Below are 17,998 nucleotides of genomic sequence, written 5' to 3'. Positions count from 1 at the left end.
AATAAAAATGTTTGATTGTAAAGTGGGCATGAAGTGGGCATGGGCATGAGGCCAAAAAAATTAAAACTGCACCAAAAAGGAAGACAATAGATGGTAATACAAATTAAAATAATTCACAAGACCAGCATGGTGGGAAGTGAAATATGGACCTATGATGCCTTGAAACTATCCCCAGCTTGGAATGCTGTTTCACGGCATTCCCCAGCAGAATACATGGTTGGTAATCAAGGACCTCCACTCCAGGTGGTCCGTCCTTCAACACACTGGAAAACATAATGATATCTAGAAAGCACACAAGGTGGATTTGGCACACACCTACTCTCCAGGGAAACACTGCAATTTATTTTCAGAATATACAGCTAGCGAAAAAAGACAACACTCCTGTCTCAGTATTTAATTAATGAAAACATGTTTGAGGCTAATTATTACTAAATTAAATGAAATTGAGACCATGACGGCCACATATTGAAAGCACCACTGTTTGAGTGTGGGTGCATCTTTAGGAAATTAGTGAAACAAAAATAGCCTCACATTCTTTTGTCAATTGATTAAAAAATGACAGAAGTGGAAGAAAAATAAACGATATCATTGTTTTATCCATTAAATGCCTAATAGTATAGCAATGTCCAAGCCGGAGTGCTTCTCAAGATCAGCAACAGTACAAGAGTCACTCTGAACCTTGTTTTGACTGCTTGAATATACGCATAATTGAGAAATGAAAAACATCCGTGATGACAAACGTCATCAATACATCAACAGCCACAAGGCCCTAATGAGTGACTGAGGCATAGATATGGTTTCTGACTTTGCAGTAATTTGATCTCAAACAGGGCAGGAAACATTTTTGAATGATATGGACTGGTATGTCCCCAAATACACCAAATCATTTTAGTTCTCTCAACCAACTAGATTTTTAGAATAGTACGGAATGGCAGGTTGTGTGCCAAGTGAGTTCAGTAGGCCAAGTGAGTTCAGTAGGTCACCTGAGCTCACATCTCTTCAAACACAGCTAATGGATCACATCAGCAATACAAAATGTCATACCTTTAGTCACCACCAATGGCTCAAGCATAGAAAACACCTCAGCATTGTTTTCATTTTGAAGGAAAACAGAGGTTTGCAAGGAATGGACTGGCATATCACCAAATTCACCAAATAATTTTGTTTTTCTCAACCAACTAGATTATTAGAATAGAATGGTGTGCAGTCCATTGCTGGTCGAGGGTTCTGTGCATACACAGGTTTACACTATCAAATAAACCGGATCACTGGCTCCCTGTATGTGTGTATAACTAAAAACAAAAAGGAAGGCTTTGTGCACGCTGATGAGGCTGCAGTCCAGTCCTCAAAGCAGCCCTGTTAATCTAATGTATGACAATAGCTGCAGCACTGTACAAAGTATTGTCTTGTTTTTCCAGTCAACAAAAGAAAATAAAAGTAGACAAAACTGCCCACTATTTTCACTATTTTGTAGGCCTATTTTGTGATAGTGGTAGAACCTATGACAGTGATCCCAACTACAGACTCCTTTTACCCTTGAAATTTGAAACCCCCCAAAAATAACAGTGAAAAGGGGAAACATTTACTCACTTTTTCACTTGTTGTACTTATCAAGAAATGTAATGTTACTCATTGTCACTCATTATGTAGAATCAAAAATATATATTTTTGTCACAGGTAAGACTCAGGAAGTCAGGATATGTAGATCCTAGACCTGTGTCAACTGGTCACTTAACTGGTTGGTCCTCAGGGACCCCTATGAGCTGAAGGCTTACTATCCTACCAGGAAGTTCAATGTGGCAGCAACCCAAGTCTAACTAGATAAATAGATGTGTGACAATCACACATGGGGAACGTGGGATAGTACGTACAGGTCCTGGTAGGATAAAAACAAGCCAGCAGCAATACTAGGGGGCCATGCCGCTGCGTGGGTCAGAAACCAGCGGTATATTACCGTGACAAGAACAAGAGAACTGATATAAATTATGTGGTTGATTTGGGGACTTTGACGGAAAATACAGCCATCTGTTCTACAAAGCCCGAACAGGTTAAAGCAGAAAAATGTTACCTCCTGTCCTGTCATATGTATTATTGGCAAGACATTGGTGATAGTATAAAATAGAGATGAAACCTAAACGTATACCGTACTTTGAAAAATAAGTTTGTTGTTGTAGAGAACAGTAATTTGGGGTCATTGAAGAAAACCAATCTTTTATATTTTCTCCTAAGAGGGAAGTAATAGTAACATTCTTGGTGTGAAGAACTGCTAAAAATAGTTGCTTCTGTTTATCCCAGCCTTCAGTTCAACGGGGATAATGTTGGGGTAGTAAGGGGTAGGTGTGTACTTAGTAGACAGGTTGAGGAGGTTGGGCCAAAGGAAAAGTGTTGAGCAGTAGGTCTTTTTAAGTTTTTAAGGTTATGGAAATCTTGAGGTTGGGTCACTGATACTGTGGCCTAAAGTCCCTCAAGATAAACGGTTGGATCTGAATGACAGGAGAGAGGTTGAGCTGTAAGATTTTCTGGGCTTCCAGCCGGGCTTCAGCCACTGAACGAGAATCGTCTATTTTGATAACTTTCCGTCTCAGATGGTTCTTGCTTTTTAGGACATTTAGCCCTCCATTTTCCACAACCCCATGTCCGCTTGGTAAGCCATTCTGTTGTTTGTGTCCTCCCTGTGGCCAGTGAGCACCATTCCTCCTCCTAGTAAGCGTCAGTTCCATGTCAGTCTCTGGGAAAATGTGGCCGTTGGCATAGATAACCGGAGCAGAATCCCCTATAAGTGCCCCTCCATCCATCCTGATGGGACAGGACAGGGTCTTCTGGTTCAACAAAGCCACGGCTGTGGTAGGGGGCGACCTGCTGCCATTTTGCAAAGGCTGGTGGCCATTTTGTGAAGGCTGCGACGGTATTCCTGAAAAGGCGAGGGAGTTCTGTTGTTGCTGGGCGGTAGAGTTAGTATCAGAGTCCCAACATGTCTGAATCTGGAGTCGAGCAGTGTGGCCGCCTGTCAGACCCGCAATGTTAGTCAGCCTCAAGCATGGCTGTGCTCGAGGAATAACAGGGGGCGGCGACACAGTAGTCCTGGAGGCATTGGAGGCCACTCGAAAGCCGCCATAGAGGAGGTCGCGGTGATCCATCAGCGAATCAGGCGGTCGGATCCCCTTGATCCTGGGCTTGGCTCTCTCAGTAGTGCTCCAGGATGGGTGCTGTTTGGATGCGGTCCTCTTCCTTTTCTTCCCGCTCTTCCTCTTCCCCGTTAACTTGTTTCCTCCCCCTCTCTCCAGGGGGTCCCCCACGGCGAGCGGGAGCGTCATGCAGGAACGATATCGGTAGACGTCTTTGCTGTGCAGCACGGTGGGCCGATGGCCCTCCTGTCTCAGCTCTCTGAGGAAGGTCTCTAGCTCTCCCATGTCCAACAGGCCACTGTTGGAGGTCATGGAGGTCACCGACGGTGACTGGAGTATATGCAGTGCATCCCGCAGGACAATGTGACCAGCGCTGTTAATACGAGACCAGCTGTGGAAGGGACGCGGCTCCTCAGTGGAGACGGTTGACTGGCATCTGAGTGGAGTATCTCTACGCACTGTGTCGTCAGCCATGTTGCCAGGTTCCTGGCAAGAAGGAAATAAGAGACAGCAGTTGTTTAAATTGTAGTGGAAAAAGACAATAAAAAGCAGTTCCTGGTAAAACTGTCATTGATGACATTTTGTAGAAACACCATTAACTATAAAAAATAAAATAAAAAGATGTGTCGGCCTGGTCAGGTAGGTTTTTGAGGGCCAGCAATGTTTGGAAACGGCCAGTCAGGGATGGAGTATGAATCCATTTTGACCACATGAGTATAGATATTTAATTTGTACCGATTTGTGTGTCGTTGTGTGTAGAAAAATTGGCCTCCTGGTTTGGTTTCACGCCGACCGGTTCATTTATTGGTAAAAACGCTTGCATTTCAAGGTTGTGTAGCAGAGTTGCTCACAGCCTCAGCCTGATGACCTAAAAGTCTAGTACAGGGGTGCCCATTACGTCGATCGCGGTCGACCAGTCGATCGCAAGCGCTGCGCAAGTAGACCGCTTGGCCCTGACATGAAAAAATAAAAATAAAACAATCCTCGCGTTGCCTCGGGCAGGCGGCGGCGCGGCAGCAGCGGCTTTAAAAACCCCCACAATGCAGTGCCTTGTTTTGTGTGGGGAACGTCGGGTCTGTTATGTTGTTAAACAAACAAATTAAAAGGATATCTATCCATCATTGTTCATATAGCAAGATGCGTGCGGCAAAGAAGCCTGAAACATATCACTTCCATGCAGAGTGGGAAGAAGATAATTTTTTCACGATGTCACATTCCAAGTCCAACTGCGTTTGCCTTACTCGAGCCCATCGCTACATTCATGTTCTTCCCATTCAGAAGCTGATGTTGATTCCATTGCCTCGAAAATAGCAACACTTTTTAACATGAACTCTTCTGCGTTGGAGAATGAGATCATGGCACTGCAGGCTGACATACAGTTAAAGTTGCGCGCCCGCGATTGAGAGTTTTGGAACTTACTCGTGAAGGAAAAGTATCCAAACATCAGGACGTGTGCAGCCTCGCTCACAGCGTTATTTGGCTCCACATATTTATGTGAATCAGCGTTTTCCCACATGAAGATAATTAAGTCCAAATATCGTTCCACGTTGACGGACGATCATTTGGAGGAGGCCTGTTTAAGACTAGCTGTCAGCAGTGACTGTCCGGATTACGCAGCGCTGACGGACTCCATTCAGTGCAAGGCTGAAAGCAGTCATCTGATTAAAGGGATAGTTCACTTTTTTTTACTTAAATTGTATGAAATACTTTCCATTAATATAGTTGTTGCAACTGTAGGCCTATTAATTGATTGCCAGAGTCCTTTTAATATTTGTGAGCAATATGTTATTACAAATTAAAATTGATTGACGTTATTACAAAGAGTAACTTTAACAAAATAAAGCTTGTAAATAAATAGAAGTTATTGATTGAAACAGTCCTAATGCCTTAATGTTATTTATTTTGAGTATTTTAAGCAATGGGATAATGTTTTTTTGGTTGGTAGATCACCTTGAGCTGGCAATTTTAAAAGTAGACCTCAAGTCAAAAAAGTGTGGGCACCCCTGGTCTAGTATCTCCCCCAGTCTATAGGGAATTCCCTTTAGTCCAGCGGTTAACATGTGACTAGGGATGACACGGTGTGGGAGATTTCCCACCGGTCAATACATGCATGCACGTCACTCACCACCGGTAACACCGCATAGCCTACTTTAATTGCTTCCATAAATATATTGTGCGCCGGATGTCCATTGTCAACCACTAGGCGTCTACTTGAAAGGCCTGGCAATGATCCAGAAACGGAAACAAAACCACGGCGCAATTTCCAAACTGAGCTATAAGTAAGTTAAGTAGTTTATTTATTTTGGTCATTAAAACAAATCAATACCGTGCCTGCTTTTTCTTTTTTTTTGCAAAAGAAACATTGACCAAAAAGGTGTAGGCTGAAGCCTAAGTTTATAGTGCCTACCCTTCTAACAAATAAATGGCTTTCATTAAGGTAAAATAATACAACAAAGCAAACAACAGAAGGGAGAAAAACAAGAAAACAAAACAAAAACAAAAACAAACAAACAACAACAAACAGGACAATACAGTTAACAGGAACAAGACAAAAAAGAACAAAAACAAAACGAGAAAACAAAACATCATATCAATGTTCTATATGTATCTATTATTTTATGTATCTACTAGTTCATAGTTTGCACGGTAAAACAATACGAGAAGATAAACAAGCCAGCAGCAATCCATAATGACCTTTCACTATTCTTTTTTTCTAATCAGCTGTCTCTCTCCACGTCAACTCCCTTCACTCTCATTCGCTGCCAGCTAACTCACTCACGCCCACATTCAATCAGGTGGTCCTTTTAAGCGGTCACTACTCTGTGTTCAGTCTACGTGTCAAGCTGACTCTGTGGTTGTCCAGCTGTCAGCGTTATTCCCTCCACCTCCTCCCTGTGACATTTGTTCTGTAATAATGGGTGATTCTGTGATTATAATGTGTTTTATGGATTGCATTATGATCATGTGATATATGTACAGTATCTATGCGCTATATGGAATGCATTGAAAGTCATGTTGTTGATGTAATGTCTTAATCTCATGCTCATGCTCTGCTCTCCTTCGCCTAAGAACGGCCATAGCTGTCGTCACAAATGTGATGTGGTGTGATGTGGTCATCACATTTGGGCACATTTGGGCAAGTGGCTATGGCCGTTTTAGCCCAAGGAGTATTTTCCGTGCAAAACTAATGCTTGCAATAGATTCAGAATCATGAAACCCCCTAGATTGACACGTCACATACTTAAAATTGAGCCTTATAGGTTTTTAATGGTATTTATTTACCATGATCCACAATTTATATAATACTTTTAATATGTTATTGATGATGACATTATTCATAAAAAACCTTCAATGATTACTATTACAATTCCTTTTGGGTCAAAACTGGCCTAATAGGCGCCTTCAATCATCCAGCTGCTATTTGTGGTGAAAGCTGATACGCTTTTATTGTGAAGGCAAACATCTCTGAACATCTCACATCCTGCAAGTTTCAGTGTGCTGAAATAGCAGATCTACAAGCTTGCAACGTGTGGCGGTTGCAATGTGTTGTGAGCTTGCAAATCAGTTATTTACAGCATGTAACATATGTAAAAGGCAATCTTCAACTGTGCCAAAACAACTACCATCAGTCTTATCAGCCATCCCAGCAAAGTCCTTCTGAACATAATACTGAATAGGTTAAAACCTCAAGGTGAAATGATCATAGCTTAAGAACAGCATGGATGTAGGGCAGGGAGGAGCACCACAGAACAGATAGAGGATTATCTGCGTGGGATACCTGCAGCATCAAACACCTTTACCATGTGTTCGTACACTTCAAGAAAGCCTTTGACCGGGTATGGCATGCTGAGCTGTGGGGGCGACCATGAGCAAATCAGCCCTAACCTTGTCAGTGTCATTCAACATCCAACAAAGCTACCAGCGCACTTCTCTACAACAGAGACTAGTACAGGACAACAACTGGAGTGCGCACCAAGGATGCCTCACCCATTCTCTTACATTTATCTGGAGTGTATCATGACTGGATGCCTTGGCAGACCATGAAGGAACTGTCAGCATAGGTAGCAGACCAAATCACCAACCTCCGTTTTGCGGAGTTGAAAAAGTACTTGCCAGCCTAGAGGAAAGGCTTGTGGCCTTGCAAAGACCATCTTGCAAAGCAACGTACAAGGTGGCTGGAGAAGGAGACGAAAGAAAAGATGGGAAGATAACATGGGAGAATGGACTCACTTGAAACTCAGTGAGGCAATGAGAACTGCGGAGGACAGAGAGGGAATCTGTTGCCCTCGATTAATCGATTTGCCAAATACTGAGCCGTCCACATCCCTAGTCGCAAGTTATTCAATTCAAAGGAGCTTTATTAGCTATAGTTTCCATCAAAGTTATCCGTCCGTGTGTGTTTGTGTGTTACACTAGCAGACAGGTTTACAGTACATACATCGCAAAAATCATTGCTGTGGAGCTCGCACACCTTTGCACTTGGCTTGTGTGTGATATGTCCAGTTAAGCACCATTCTAAGGTACATAGTTGCAAGCTGCATGGCGAATCAACGCGTGATTTGGGATCACACTGGAATGGTTGGCACGCCAGCCCCCCACTAGCTATAGTAGCCAGTGTTGTCAAATTCTGTTGCAAGAAACAAGCAACCAGGTCTATAGAAATAAGCCAAAAAGAAGCGACAAGGGCAGGTCCGTCAAACTACATTGTCTAATATTGTTTTAGAGCAGTGGTTCTCAGACATTTTCATGTAAAGAGCAAGGTCCTCCTACAATCTACTTAAAAATAATCCCAAAGTTGCTTATAATAAGGCACCGAAGTCCTGACGTCACTGTCAGTAGAGGGCGCCAGTCCACAGGTTCGTGTGCTTTTTATTTGCATTGAAATCCCCATAGGGGGATTTTAGATCTCTTCCTGTAAGAACTGTGTTTGAAAAAGAAACCGATCATCCAGGCCTTTTCACTCATATGGATATGAAGCATCGACTGAAGGTGGGAATGTACAAATATACCCAAAGAGTAAAGGCTCATACATAGTCTGGATTTTCAGTGGTTAGGTGACCACCGAACTACAACATGACGTCACGAGCCGCGGTGAAGAGCAAACCACCGCCACCGCTCTAGCCCTTCTCTCTGTTTTTACTCACCACCGCTCAATGTTATTTCAGCTCCGGTGGTCAGCTCACCACCGGAGCGGTGGTCACCTCACCACCGAAAATCCAGACTATGAATAGGCCTTAACACAATAAGCGCTAGAAATGAGTCAAACAACCTAGAGACTACATTTCCGGGTAGGCTGCAGCTGCCCGTCGCACAACAGAAACTGACATTGTTTTATTGATAATATTTAATGTTTCGTGGTTACTACGAGTCGAGTCACTGCCAGCTGAGCTTACGTCAACGAGGAATCACAAGAACGCAATTTGTTGACAGCTGGGTGTGTATATTAGCAGCAACATACATCAATTACAAATAGCTCAAAACAAAGCTGCCAGATTAGCTCTCCAGTGTTCCAACAGGACACACATTGCAGAAATGCACAGAAATCTATCATGGCTTACTGTTGAGAATAGATTACATTCACGTATTCTTACGTTTTTTTCAGAAATGTATTAATTAATAAACACAGTATCTTTGAACAGGTAGCACATGTAAGAGACGAACATAACCATATGACTAGACAAGCCAGTTCGGGTGTTTTGGTGGCACTTAAACCAAGAACAAATATTCTTAAATCTTCTATTATCTATAGAGCAGTAATAGGTTGGAATGCACTACCAAAGTGTATAACCAATACAAATACAAAATTCATCTTTATAATCAAGTTAAAAGAACACCTTATGTAAACCATACTGCTGTAACCCTGGGAAAAATAATAATTCAAATTCAAATTTGTTGAAAGTGATTTTTGCTATGTTTTTTATTTTCTAATCTTATATTTTATTTTACTATGTTTTATTTTGAGTTAGTGTTTGTAAACAATTGTAAGTATTGCCTTTGTTAAATGTTTGTCTGTGTCGGACCCCAGGAAGACTAGCTTTTGTCAAGGCAAAAGCTAATGGGGATCCTTTATAAACAATAAACAAACAATAAACATTGCTTTCATAGTTTCAAGGCTTTTGCGGCCACATTAATTCAATTTTCTCCAGAAACTGACTATCAAATATTAATGGACATCATTAACGACGCAAAGCCACCCCCCTGACAGAAAGGCCAGGATGATCGGTTTATTTTTCAAACACAGTTCTTATATGAGGCGACCTAAAATCGGTCGGTTGGGGATTTCAATGCAAATTAAAAAATACATGAACCTGTGGACTGGCGCCCTCCACTGAAAGTGACGTCAGACTTCGGTGTTCTATAAACAGATTTCTGCTTCTACAGAAGTATGCTATTAACCAAGTAAACAGAAATGTATTAACGCAATTGTAATACTAACTATTGCCTCTGTGTCGTGATACGTATAGGTTGCAGGCAATAGGTCTACCCAGCCCTAGTATTTTTCCATCCCCCCACCAACTCATGGGCATGTTCATGTGTTTGTTGTTGAACAACTTCTCCCTTCTTCTATTTTGAGGGCAAAAATAAGGATGAATTATTCACTTCATCAAAAATAATGATAGAATAAAAATAATTCAATGCACGTGCATGCGCAAAAGCGTACGTGCCTGAAAGCAGGACCATCTGGTTCCTACCCATTCAGCTAATGGCCGACGTACATTTTTACCAAATTATTTAAATGTAGCTACTCCCCACAATGTGCATGTGCGCAAAAGAATAGCCATGGTCAGATCGGCTACAACTATATTTAAAAATATATATATCTGTTGTACTTTGAGATTAGTAGATACATATAGAACATTGATATGATGTTTTGTTTTCTCGTTTTGTGTTGTTGTTTTTGTTCTTTTTTGTCTTGTTCCTGTTAACTGTATTGTCCTGTCTGTCTTTGTTTTTGTTTTATGTTATGTTTGTTTGTTTTTGTTTTGTTTTCTTGTTTTTTTCCCTTCTGTTGTTTGCTTTGTTGTATTATTTTACCTATGAAAGCCATTTATTTGTTATAAGGGTAGGCACTATAAGCTTAGGCTTCAGCCTACACCTTTTTGGTGTTTTTGCAAAAAAAAAAAAGCAGGCACTGTATTGATTTGTTTTAATGACCAAAATAAATAAACTACTACTACTACTACTACTAGATTAAACTCCTAATCACCGCAAACAAATCCCATAAATTTGAAGGGAAAATGGGAAATGATAAAAAATGTTGACAAATGTTCATAAACGTTTAACAGTTCAAAAATTAACACTATCAACACTATAATACATAACACTAGCAATACTCTTAACACTAGAAATACTGAACATTATCAACACTCTTAAATACATCATGAAATGGCTTTTATACTACCTTTATTTTGAAGCTCTCTTCTTAAATGGAGGCTGGTGTTTCAGCCAATCAGTCTCAGCCAACCATCCCGTCCCCTCAGCCTATGGGATCGATGGATATACATCAGCTGTTTGTGTCTTGTGCACGGTGAGACAGAGGGAGAGAGAGAATGCGTTTATGTTAGTGCATTGATTATTTGTCACTTTAATGTTACATATACACAATTTTATGTACCGTTTTAAGTTTCAAACAGGAAAATTTGTAATGCACCGTTATATTGTTATTATAGTGTGAGAATAGTTAATATTTAACAGTAACACTATCAACACTATTGATCAACACTCAACTAGTAATAATGGACACTATCAACACTTAAATCGTGCCATCGTGGACGCCATCTTAAAAACGATGTTTTCCTAAAAGAAATTGTATGTTATTTAGCACACCCAATAGTAACAGAATCCATTGAAAAATCTATTATATCAATTATTTTGGTTTTCAACCATACCTATACCTAATATTTAAGTCAATGCAAACAGACCACTAGGGGGGCGTGCCCAACTCGTTTGCACAGATTTTTTAAAACTAAAACCTTATACCCATACCGGCAGACACCGTGCGAAAATTCAAAAACTAGTCACCAAAAGCCAAATCTTGGTGATTTCTTACGAGTTCATCCCAAGCTAGTTGAGAAGTTACAGCAAAAAAAATTAAAAACATAAAATATCAACCAATCAGAAGATTCCTGTTTGACATTGAAGTTTGACAGGGTGCCACGGTCACTCCATTTTACAAAAACTCACAATTTTGATAACTTTATCGTTCGGTTCAAGGTCTTTTGTGCATGGTGATCCGAGTTTGATTTGGAACTGACCATCCTGCTAGGAGGAGTTTGTTAATGTGCGTCACGTGAAAATGGCATAAATTACGCCAAAACGTCACAATAAATTGATGACTTCCTGTTTGCTTTAGGTCATGACGACAAAGAGACTTTTGTAACTCGGGACATGATACAGGTGTGAACTTATTATGTTTTGTTGTATTTGTACTTGAGTAAAAGAGTTGTTACACCTTGTCCAGAGTTATCTTTCTGCCCAAACGTGCTTCAAAGCAGCGAGGGTAGAACGTTGAAACGAATGTTTCAACATTGTAATTATTTAGGCTAGCAGGCTAATGATAGCAGTTTAGCATGTTAAGTTGGCAGACTTAGCAGCTAATGAAACATTTTCCTTTTATATCGGATATCTTCATTATTCTTCTGCCTATACACATACGTCATGTCCTAGTACTAACTGTATGAGTAAATAGGGGAAGGGGATCAACGTCACGTGATTCCTTGTTTGACCCGGCAAAATCATCATGATCAGGATCGTGTCATGCCACACAAAGAAAAACGTATTGAAAGCGGTTCAATCGGTGGTGTGCCCACACAACGGATACAGTGACAATTCTAGCATGTCTCAAAGGATAAGATTATTGACACAATTTGACAGGATCGCAGCAAGTTTACATTATTTGGCAGTGGTGTCTTCATTTTTCACAAGATCGGTGGTTGTTGCAATTACCTGCACTACTACACACTTCACCATATGGTGCGCTATGATAAAATAAAAACAATGCGTACGTTCTGTAATGCAATTCCAATGGTGAAAACTGTGTTGCTTAACCCGACAAAAGATTGCGGGTTCTGTCAAGCCCCGAAATACCTGTGTCTCAAAGAACAACACTGAGCTAACAGTAACGTTATTTTTCAATGTGTGGTGTTATGTTTTGGAAAAGCAAAACAATATGCCAATGGTTGTATTATAGGCTAGATAGTCTGCACAAAGTATTGCCAGGAAGTGTAAGGAGTATGTGAGCAAATACAGACCATAAAAGCGAGTGTTATCCTAGTTACCCCACACGCTGGAAAATACAATAGAATAAGCTGAAGAATATTAGTAACCATTACAGAGTGGTAACTGGATAAACAATGTATGAAATTACAAACCTAGTTTAATTCAGAAGCTAGCTACATGTATAGATCCATACCTGGATATTAAAACAAAATACAAGCACAAGGTAACAAAACATTGACAGTATTTAAGAAAATTATCACAATTCTGATGCCATGGCAAGTGGGCCAAGCGATCCTATCCTATATTTGAATTGCATTTCGAAATGGGTCAGAAACACCTAAATGTGAGGTTTAAAGTTAAACAGGTCAAAATAATAGAGAGGGCACCGGAAATTAGACCCCTTTCCCTGTTGAACACGACTTTCCCGACTTGTGTTTTATTCGTTTTATCGGCCGATTGATAACTTTTAAGACATACAAGATTTTCCGCACTCTGGGATACGTCCCACTTTTGGATCAGATGACCGGAAAAAATAACTCACGCTCGCTTCTCAGGGCTGCTGGGAAATCGAGTCCCAATGCAATCCTATGTGAAATGGTGGTAGCTTGCGGGTCACTCGGTTCTTGCTTCTTGTTGTTGATCGTGACCGTGAAATATTTTTGGACAAACTATCGCACCATTTTATTTTTGAGCCAGACTTTCGTGAAATAAAGCTATGTTCACGAGCTGGAGATTCTTCAAAGGTTAGTGAAAAATGTGAACCGATGATGGAAAAGTTCCAGCGATAAATGTGTTAACTTTCTTTTGTTTGCGGGGTTATAGTGTTTACTTTCCTGCTAGCAAAGCTACTATACATCATGTAGACAGTTCAATATGATTGGTTGGAGTTAGCACGCCCAGGCGGTGATAGACATCCCGCAGTCTCATCCAAGCCTCTTCAATCTGGCGGATTCAGATTAACTGGAAATCCCCTCCCATCCACTTGCAGGGAGTAAAGGCCTATTCATAGTCTGTATTTTCGGTAGTGAGGTGACCACCGCTCCGGTGGTGAGCTGACCACCGGAGCTGAAATAACATTGAGCGGTGGTGAGTAAAAACAGAGAGAAGGGCTGGAGCGGTGGTTTGCTCTTCACCACGGCTCGTGACGTCATGTTGTAGTTGGGTGGTCACCAAACCACCGAAAATCCAGACTATGTATGAGCCTTTACTCACTCAGCACGTACTCCCTTTTCACCCCTTCTTCCAGGTTTGAAAAGTGTGATGGGCGGGGCCTATATTCGGGGCCTCTGCACCACGTTGTGTGTCCTCAGTAGTGTCACTAGTCCGTGCTCAAGCTTGTGAGTCAAGTCCATTGGACGAAAAAAAGAATCCCTTGTGCACGTGTCTATCCCCAGCCGAAATACGCTGCAGTACCTATGATCGGCCAGCATGTGGATTGCGCTTCAGTTCTTCCTCTCGTTTCTGGGGGCTTGTGTTTAAAGTGTTAACCGAGTATAATCGTTCTATCAAATAAAAACGTTTGGTGCTCACTGCTCAGGACGAGTGTACTCGTTCTAAGGCGTTTATCGATATAAGAAGGTCTTGCTGTTTTCCATTTTTGGAATAGCTCTGGTTGCTAGGCCCGGTTGCTACTGTGCTGTCCGTGGTGTTGATCAGAGCAGAGAGGTTCTGGTCTCATTTCATATTTTTTGGCCACAAGGTGGCACTCAAAGTGTTAAGAAAAAAACAGCACTTCCACAAATAAATGTATATTATGTTGAACAGCCTGTATTGACTAAAGTATTGAATGGATTGTTTTGTAGTGTGTAACACACTACACCACTAGTATGAGTGTATTCTCCATTATGCAGGTGGCTTTATTCACCCTAATTTGTGCAAATGGAGGCTGAATGTATTTGGTGAATGATTAGCCTATCCAACTGAACATGTAAACTGTGGTTTATATAATTTGCATAACCATAGTAAATCACATCGAATTCAACGAAAACAATGTACACCAATAACAAACACCCTCTTACCAATTGTGCGCGAACCCACGTTATTCCTTCAATTGGCTCACGAGCGCCCCCACTTCGTCGCGAAAAATCTCTTGGTCATTACGTTCCACAAAAATAGCCGCCATACAGCTTTAAAAAAAATGCTGTGCATCACATTCACAACTTCGAGTCCCTCATGGAACACGTCGCAAATTTTCGGACTTGAAAGACTGGCAGCTTCTGGCTTTGCTATTCAAACACCAGGCAATCTTTCTTTCTCTGCTCTATCTCAACAACTAGTTGGTGTTTTTCATCTTTTTTAAGACTCATTACAAGCAAGTCTCCATCTTTAAACGCCAATATTTTAGCTATGGGCCTATTCGATACGCGAATGTTATATATAAGAAGGCGTTAAACGATTTGAAAAATAAAAAACATAATAAACGTAGCTATTTACCGTTTCCAACGGTGCTGTGGGTAGTACTAGTATCCAGTGTGAGTCTGCCGATACTGCCTAGTAAAATGGCTGCAACAACAGACAGGCAGAGCAGCAGACTCGAGTGGAGAGGGGGACGCGGGGTAATTTTGGCCTGAAAATATTATCGGTTAGGTAGCCCCACACATTCATATGTATGTAACCCACGATTATTAACATTTAATTATGTTAAACATTATTATTTTATTTATCTATATAAATTTGAACTAGGTTTTTTATATATTTTTCTGACAGCAGAGAAATTAGCTTTACCTGATTATATCTTGAATTTTGAGAATAATTTTGATGATTATAATAAAATGTTTGAAATTAAGATTGTGTTGCATTGACATTTTTAGATCATCCTGGTGAGCTTTACACGTGCCTTACATGTCAACAGATACATTCAGATTATAGGTTACATGTAAATCCTCTGTTGGGGCAAAAACTTACTCTAATAGAAGGGGTGGAGTCTCCCATGGAGGCAAAGAAGGGGCGGAGACTGTTCTCCCTTGGGTCTGATAAAGAATAGACTTTTCAGTCAAATTCCACGTATATTATTACAATAATGTTTGTAGGCCTACAATCATACCAAGACTATGGAACACATTAGTGCGAGCCACAGCCACTACTATTGGGTTTAGATATTTTGGGTCTAGCAAAATCTCCTAGCTCTGCTCAAAGCAGAACAAAACGTTCAGGAAGGGGTGGAGTCGTATCAAGTCTAACTCCACCCCCTGAATGAGAGTCACAAAACAAACATTTGACCAAGCCCGAAGGGTCTTGGTCCCTTATTGTTTTTGTCTGTTTTTTTCTTCTCCTTCTTCTTCCGCCAAAAATAGCGGTCGGTTTTCATGAAACGTGACAAAGGGCTATGCCAAATGGTGAGGACACGAAGCCCACAACGATTGGCCAAATGGTGGCGCTATAGCACTCATCTGAAAATGCAAACTTTAAACAGGCATATAGCTCACGAACCGTTTGACCGTTGGCAATTGAACTTTTATACACATGTGTCTCCTCATGCAGAACAACTTCTGACTTTTAATCTCTGACCTTTAGATCACCCGCCATTTTGAACTATATGAAAAACAGTTCAAATCTATCTCCTCCCAGGATCTTTGATCAAAATGCACGAAAACGTGTTTGTTTTGACCTATCAGGACAAAAAAAGTTAAAAAAAATTAAGTGAAAAAATGAAGCCAATGAAAATCCACCCCTAATACTGCCCCTAATACATACATGCAGCGTCATATGCTTATGAAACTTTACAGTATGTCATGTCAGTAGGTCATGCCAAATAGCACTGAAACCAGTCTTACTCAAATTGGCCAAAGGGAGGCGCTATAGCAATTTATTGAAAAGGAAACCTTTGAACAGGCATAACTCATGCCTCGTTTGGCCAAAAGTCATGCAACTTGTTTCTGTCACATCTGTCACTTTGACCAGTAGGCTCTACCCTCAGATATTCCGCCATTTTGAACAGTTTGAAAAGTGCTTATAGCCTACCTTGTACGTGAAATCATGAACAGCGAACACACTGTAGTAATGAATAATGACATGTCCAAAACCAGGACACACATAATTGTCATAAAAAACACTGAATGATTTTGCTCTTAACAATAAAACAACTGGTTGTGTCCACAAGGACCACAAGGTCGTAGATTTCAAATCTGGGCACGCCAAATAAATTTAAATGCACTAGTGATGTTCACTCTAGTCAGCCAAATGGGTGGAGCTTATGACCTACCTAGTCCAGCTCTTCTTCTGCCCACACATGCGTCACACATGACGTTTCATTCAGGGCGTGGTCTGCACCATTTTTAAATAGGGCGAAATAGTCAGTTGAAAGCTGAAACCATAGTTATAAACTAGAGAGCGGACTGCAACAAAATGTGCCAGGCCAATCCTCATAATAATGATTTTCTCTGCGGCTCGGCCGCTTAACTCTCTTGATGCCACTCTGTGGCTGCAGAGCGTAGGTAAGCCTTGTCAACAGGAATTGGCCATATATTCACTCACTTTCACTTTTCACTTTTCACAAAACTCAGATTGATAGTCAAAACTACGGACAGCACTTTTTTTCAGAGAAAACGAGGTGAAATCCTATTTTAAATGGGACTCTATGGGACGTGTCCTGGTCCTGGGGGTATGCAAGGTGTTGCCTAGCAAGCGGGTTAGGGTGTTAAAAGTAGATTTTCAGCTAAACCATTTCATATTTGATATATAGCTTTATCTACAAGATATCCCGTAGTTGGCATAGAAAATAACGAGCGCCCGTGTGTGCATCCTTGAGTTGCATGCGTGCCCATGTGGATCTGCCCACAGCTGAAGCACTGAAGAGTACAAATCAAAGTGATCAATGGCGAAAGTAGCCGATCTGCATGAGGAAACGCAACACTCACGGCGGGGGGGGGGGGGCAGCACAAACATATCATGTGTAGGGCAATTTTACTATGTTTTATTTTGAGTTAGTGTTTGTAAACAATTGTAAGTATTGCCTTTGTTAAATGTGAAACGTTTGTCTGTGTCGGACCCCAGGAAGACTAGCTTTTGTCAAGGCAAAAGCTAATGGGGATCCTTATAAACAATAAACAATGAAATAGTCAGCGATCTGTCTGTCCTTGTCCCTTTTATGCTCATATGGAAATCCCTGATGTTATCAGCAGGCGTTTACACTAAGGGTTGCCCACCTGTCCCTGGCAGGTACATTTTTCTTCCGGGCAGTTGGAGTTTGCTTTCAGGTTTCCCACCAACCGGCCTGGGCAAGTGCCAACCAGGGACACTCCCCCCTGTCAGGTGCAAAGGAGCAACTTGGAATGGACACTCAGCCATGAAGGAAGCATGAGTTCAAGTCCGTTGCTCTCCCCATGTCCCCCATATATGGGTACTAGGTTGGCGGAGGGTGTGTAGAGCCCAGGATCACATTAGATAGTTGACACAGCGGTAAAAAAATGGGTTACAAACTCGTGGGATAAAAATTTGTTTAAAAAAAAGAACATAACTTGTACTTGTACAAGTGCCTCTGAGACCTTAGTGTCAACACCTATGGGCATATATGGGTATGCCTATATGGGCATATGGGGGAGGTCTGGTCGGCAGTTGTGGGGAATTTGCCAAATCAAGCTAATGCTGGGGTTGCCATGGCAATCAATTGGCTCATTTGAGCCACATGATCCAAAGGCTTTTCAGGTGGTTCTGGA

General features: G+C 41.2%; 1 protein-coding gene across 4 annotated transcripts; it reads right to left on the bottom strand.

The window, feature by feature from the left end:
- Positions 1–323: 323 nt before the first annotated feature.
- ccdc71 (coiled-coil domain containing 71) lies at positions 324–14,834 on the bottom strand. 4 transcript variants are annotated; one of them, XM_080773948.1, is made up of 3 exons: positions 14,778–14,834; positions 10,528–10,633; positions 324–3,611 (listed from the first exon to the last, which is right to left on the bottom strand). In XM_080773948.1, exon 3 carries the CDS (start codon positions 3,597–3,599, stop codon positions 2,439–2,441), a length of 1,161 nt encoding a protein of 386 aa, XP_080630074.1. In that variant the 5' UTR covers positions 3,600–3,611; positions 10,528–10,633; positions 14,778–14,834; the 3' UTR covers positions 324–2,438. The 4 variants fall into 4 exon arrangements, with proteins under 4 accessions (XP_080630074.1, XP_080630072.1, XP_080630073.1 ...); XM_080773946.1 differs by having other exon boundaries at positions 10,528–10,643; positions 14,363–14,821; XM_080773947.1 differs by having other exon boundaries at positions 14,363–14,821.
- Positions 14,835–17,998: the final 3,164 nt, after the last annotated feature.

The sequence above is a fragment of the Protomyctophum bolini genome, assembly GCF_963924005.1.
Source record: "Protomyctophum bolini genome assembly, chromosome: 2".
Classification (NCBI taxonomy): Eukaryota; Metazoa; Chordata; class Actinopteri; order Myctophiformes; family Myctophidae; genus Protomyctophum; species Protomyctophum bolini.
The sequence above is the reverse complement of the archived record's forward strand: the minus strand, read 5'-3'. Positions and strand labels throughout refer to the sequence as shown.

Coding starts and splice junctions, on each gene's coding strand:
- ccdc71 (XM_080773948.1), bottom strand. CDS start 3,599: ATGGCTGACGACACAGTGCGTAGAGATACTCCACTCAGATGCCAGTCA.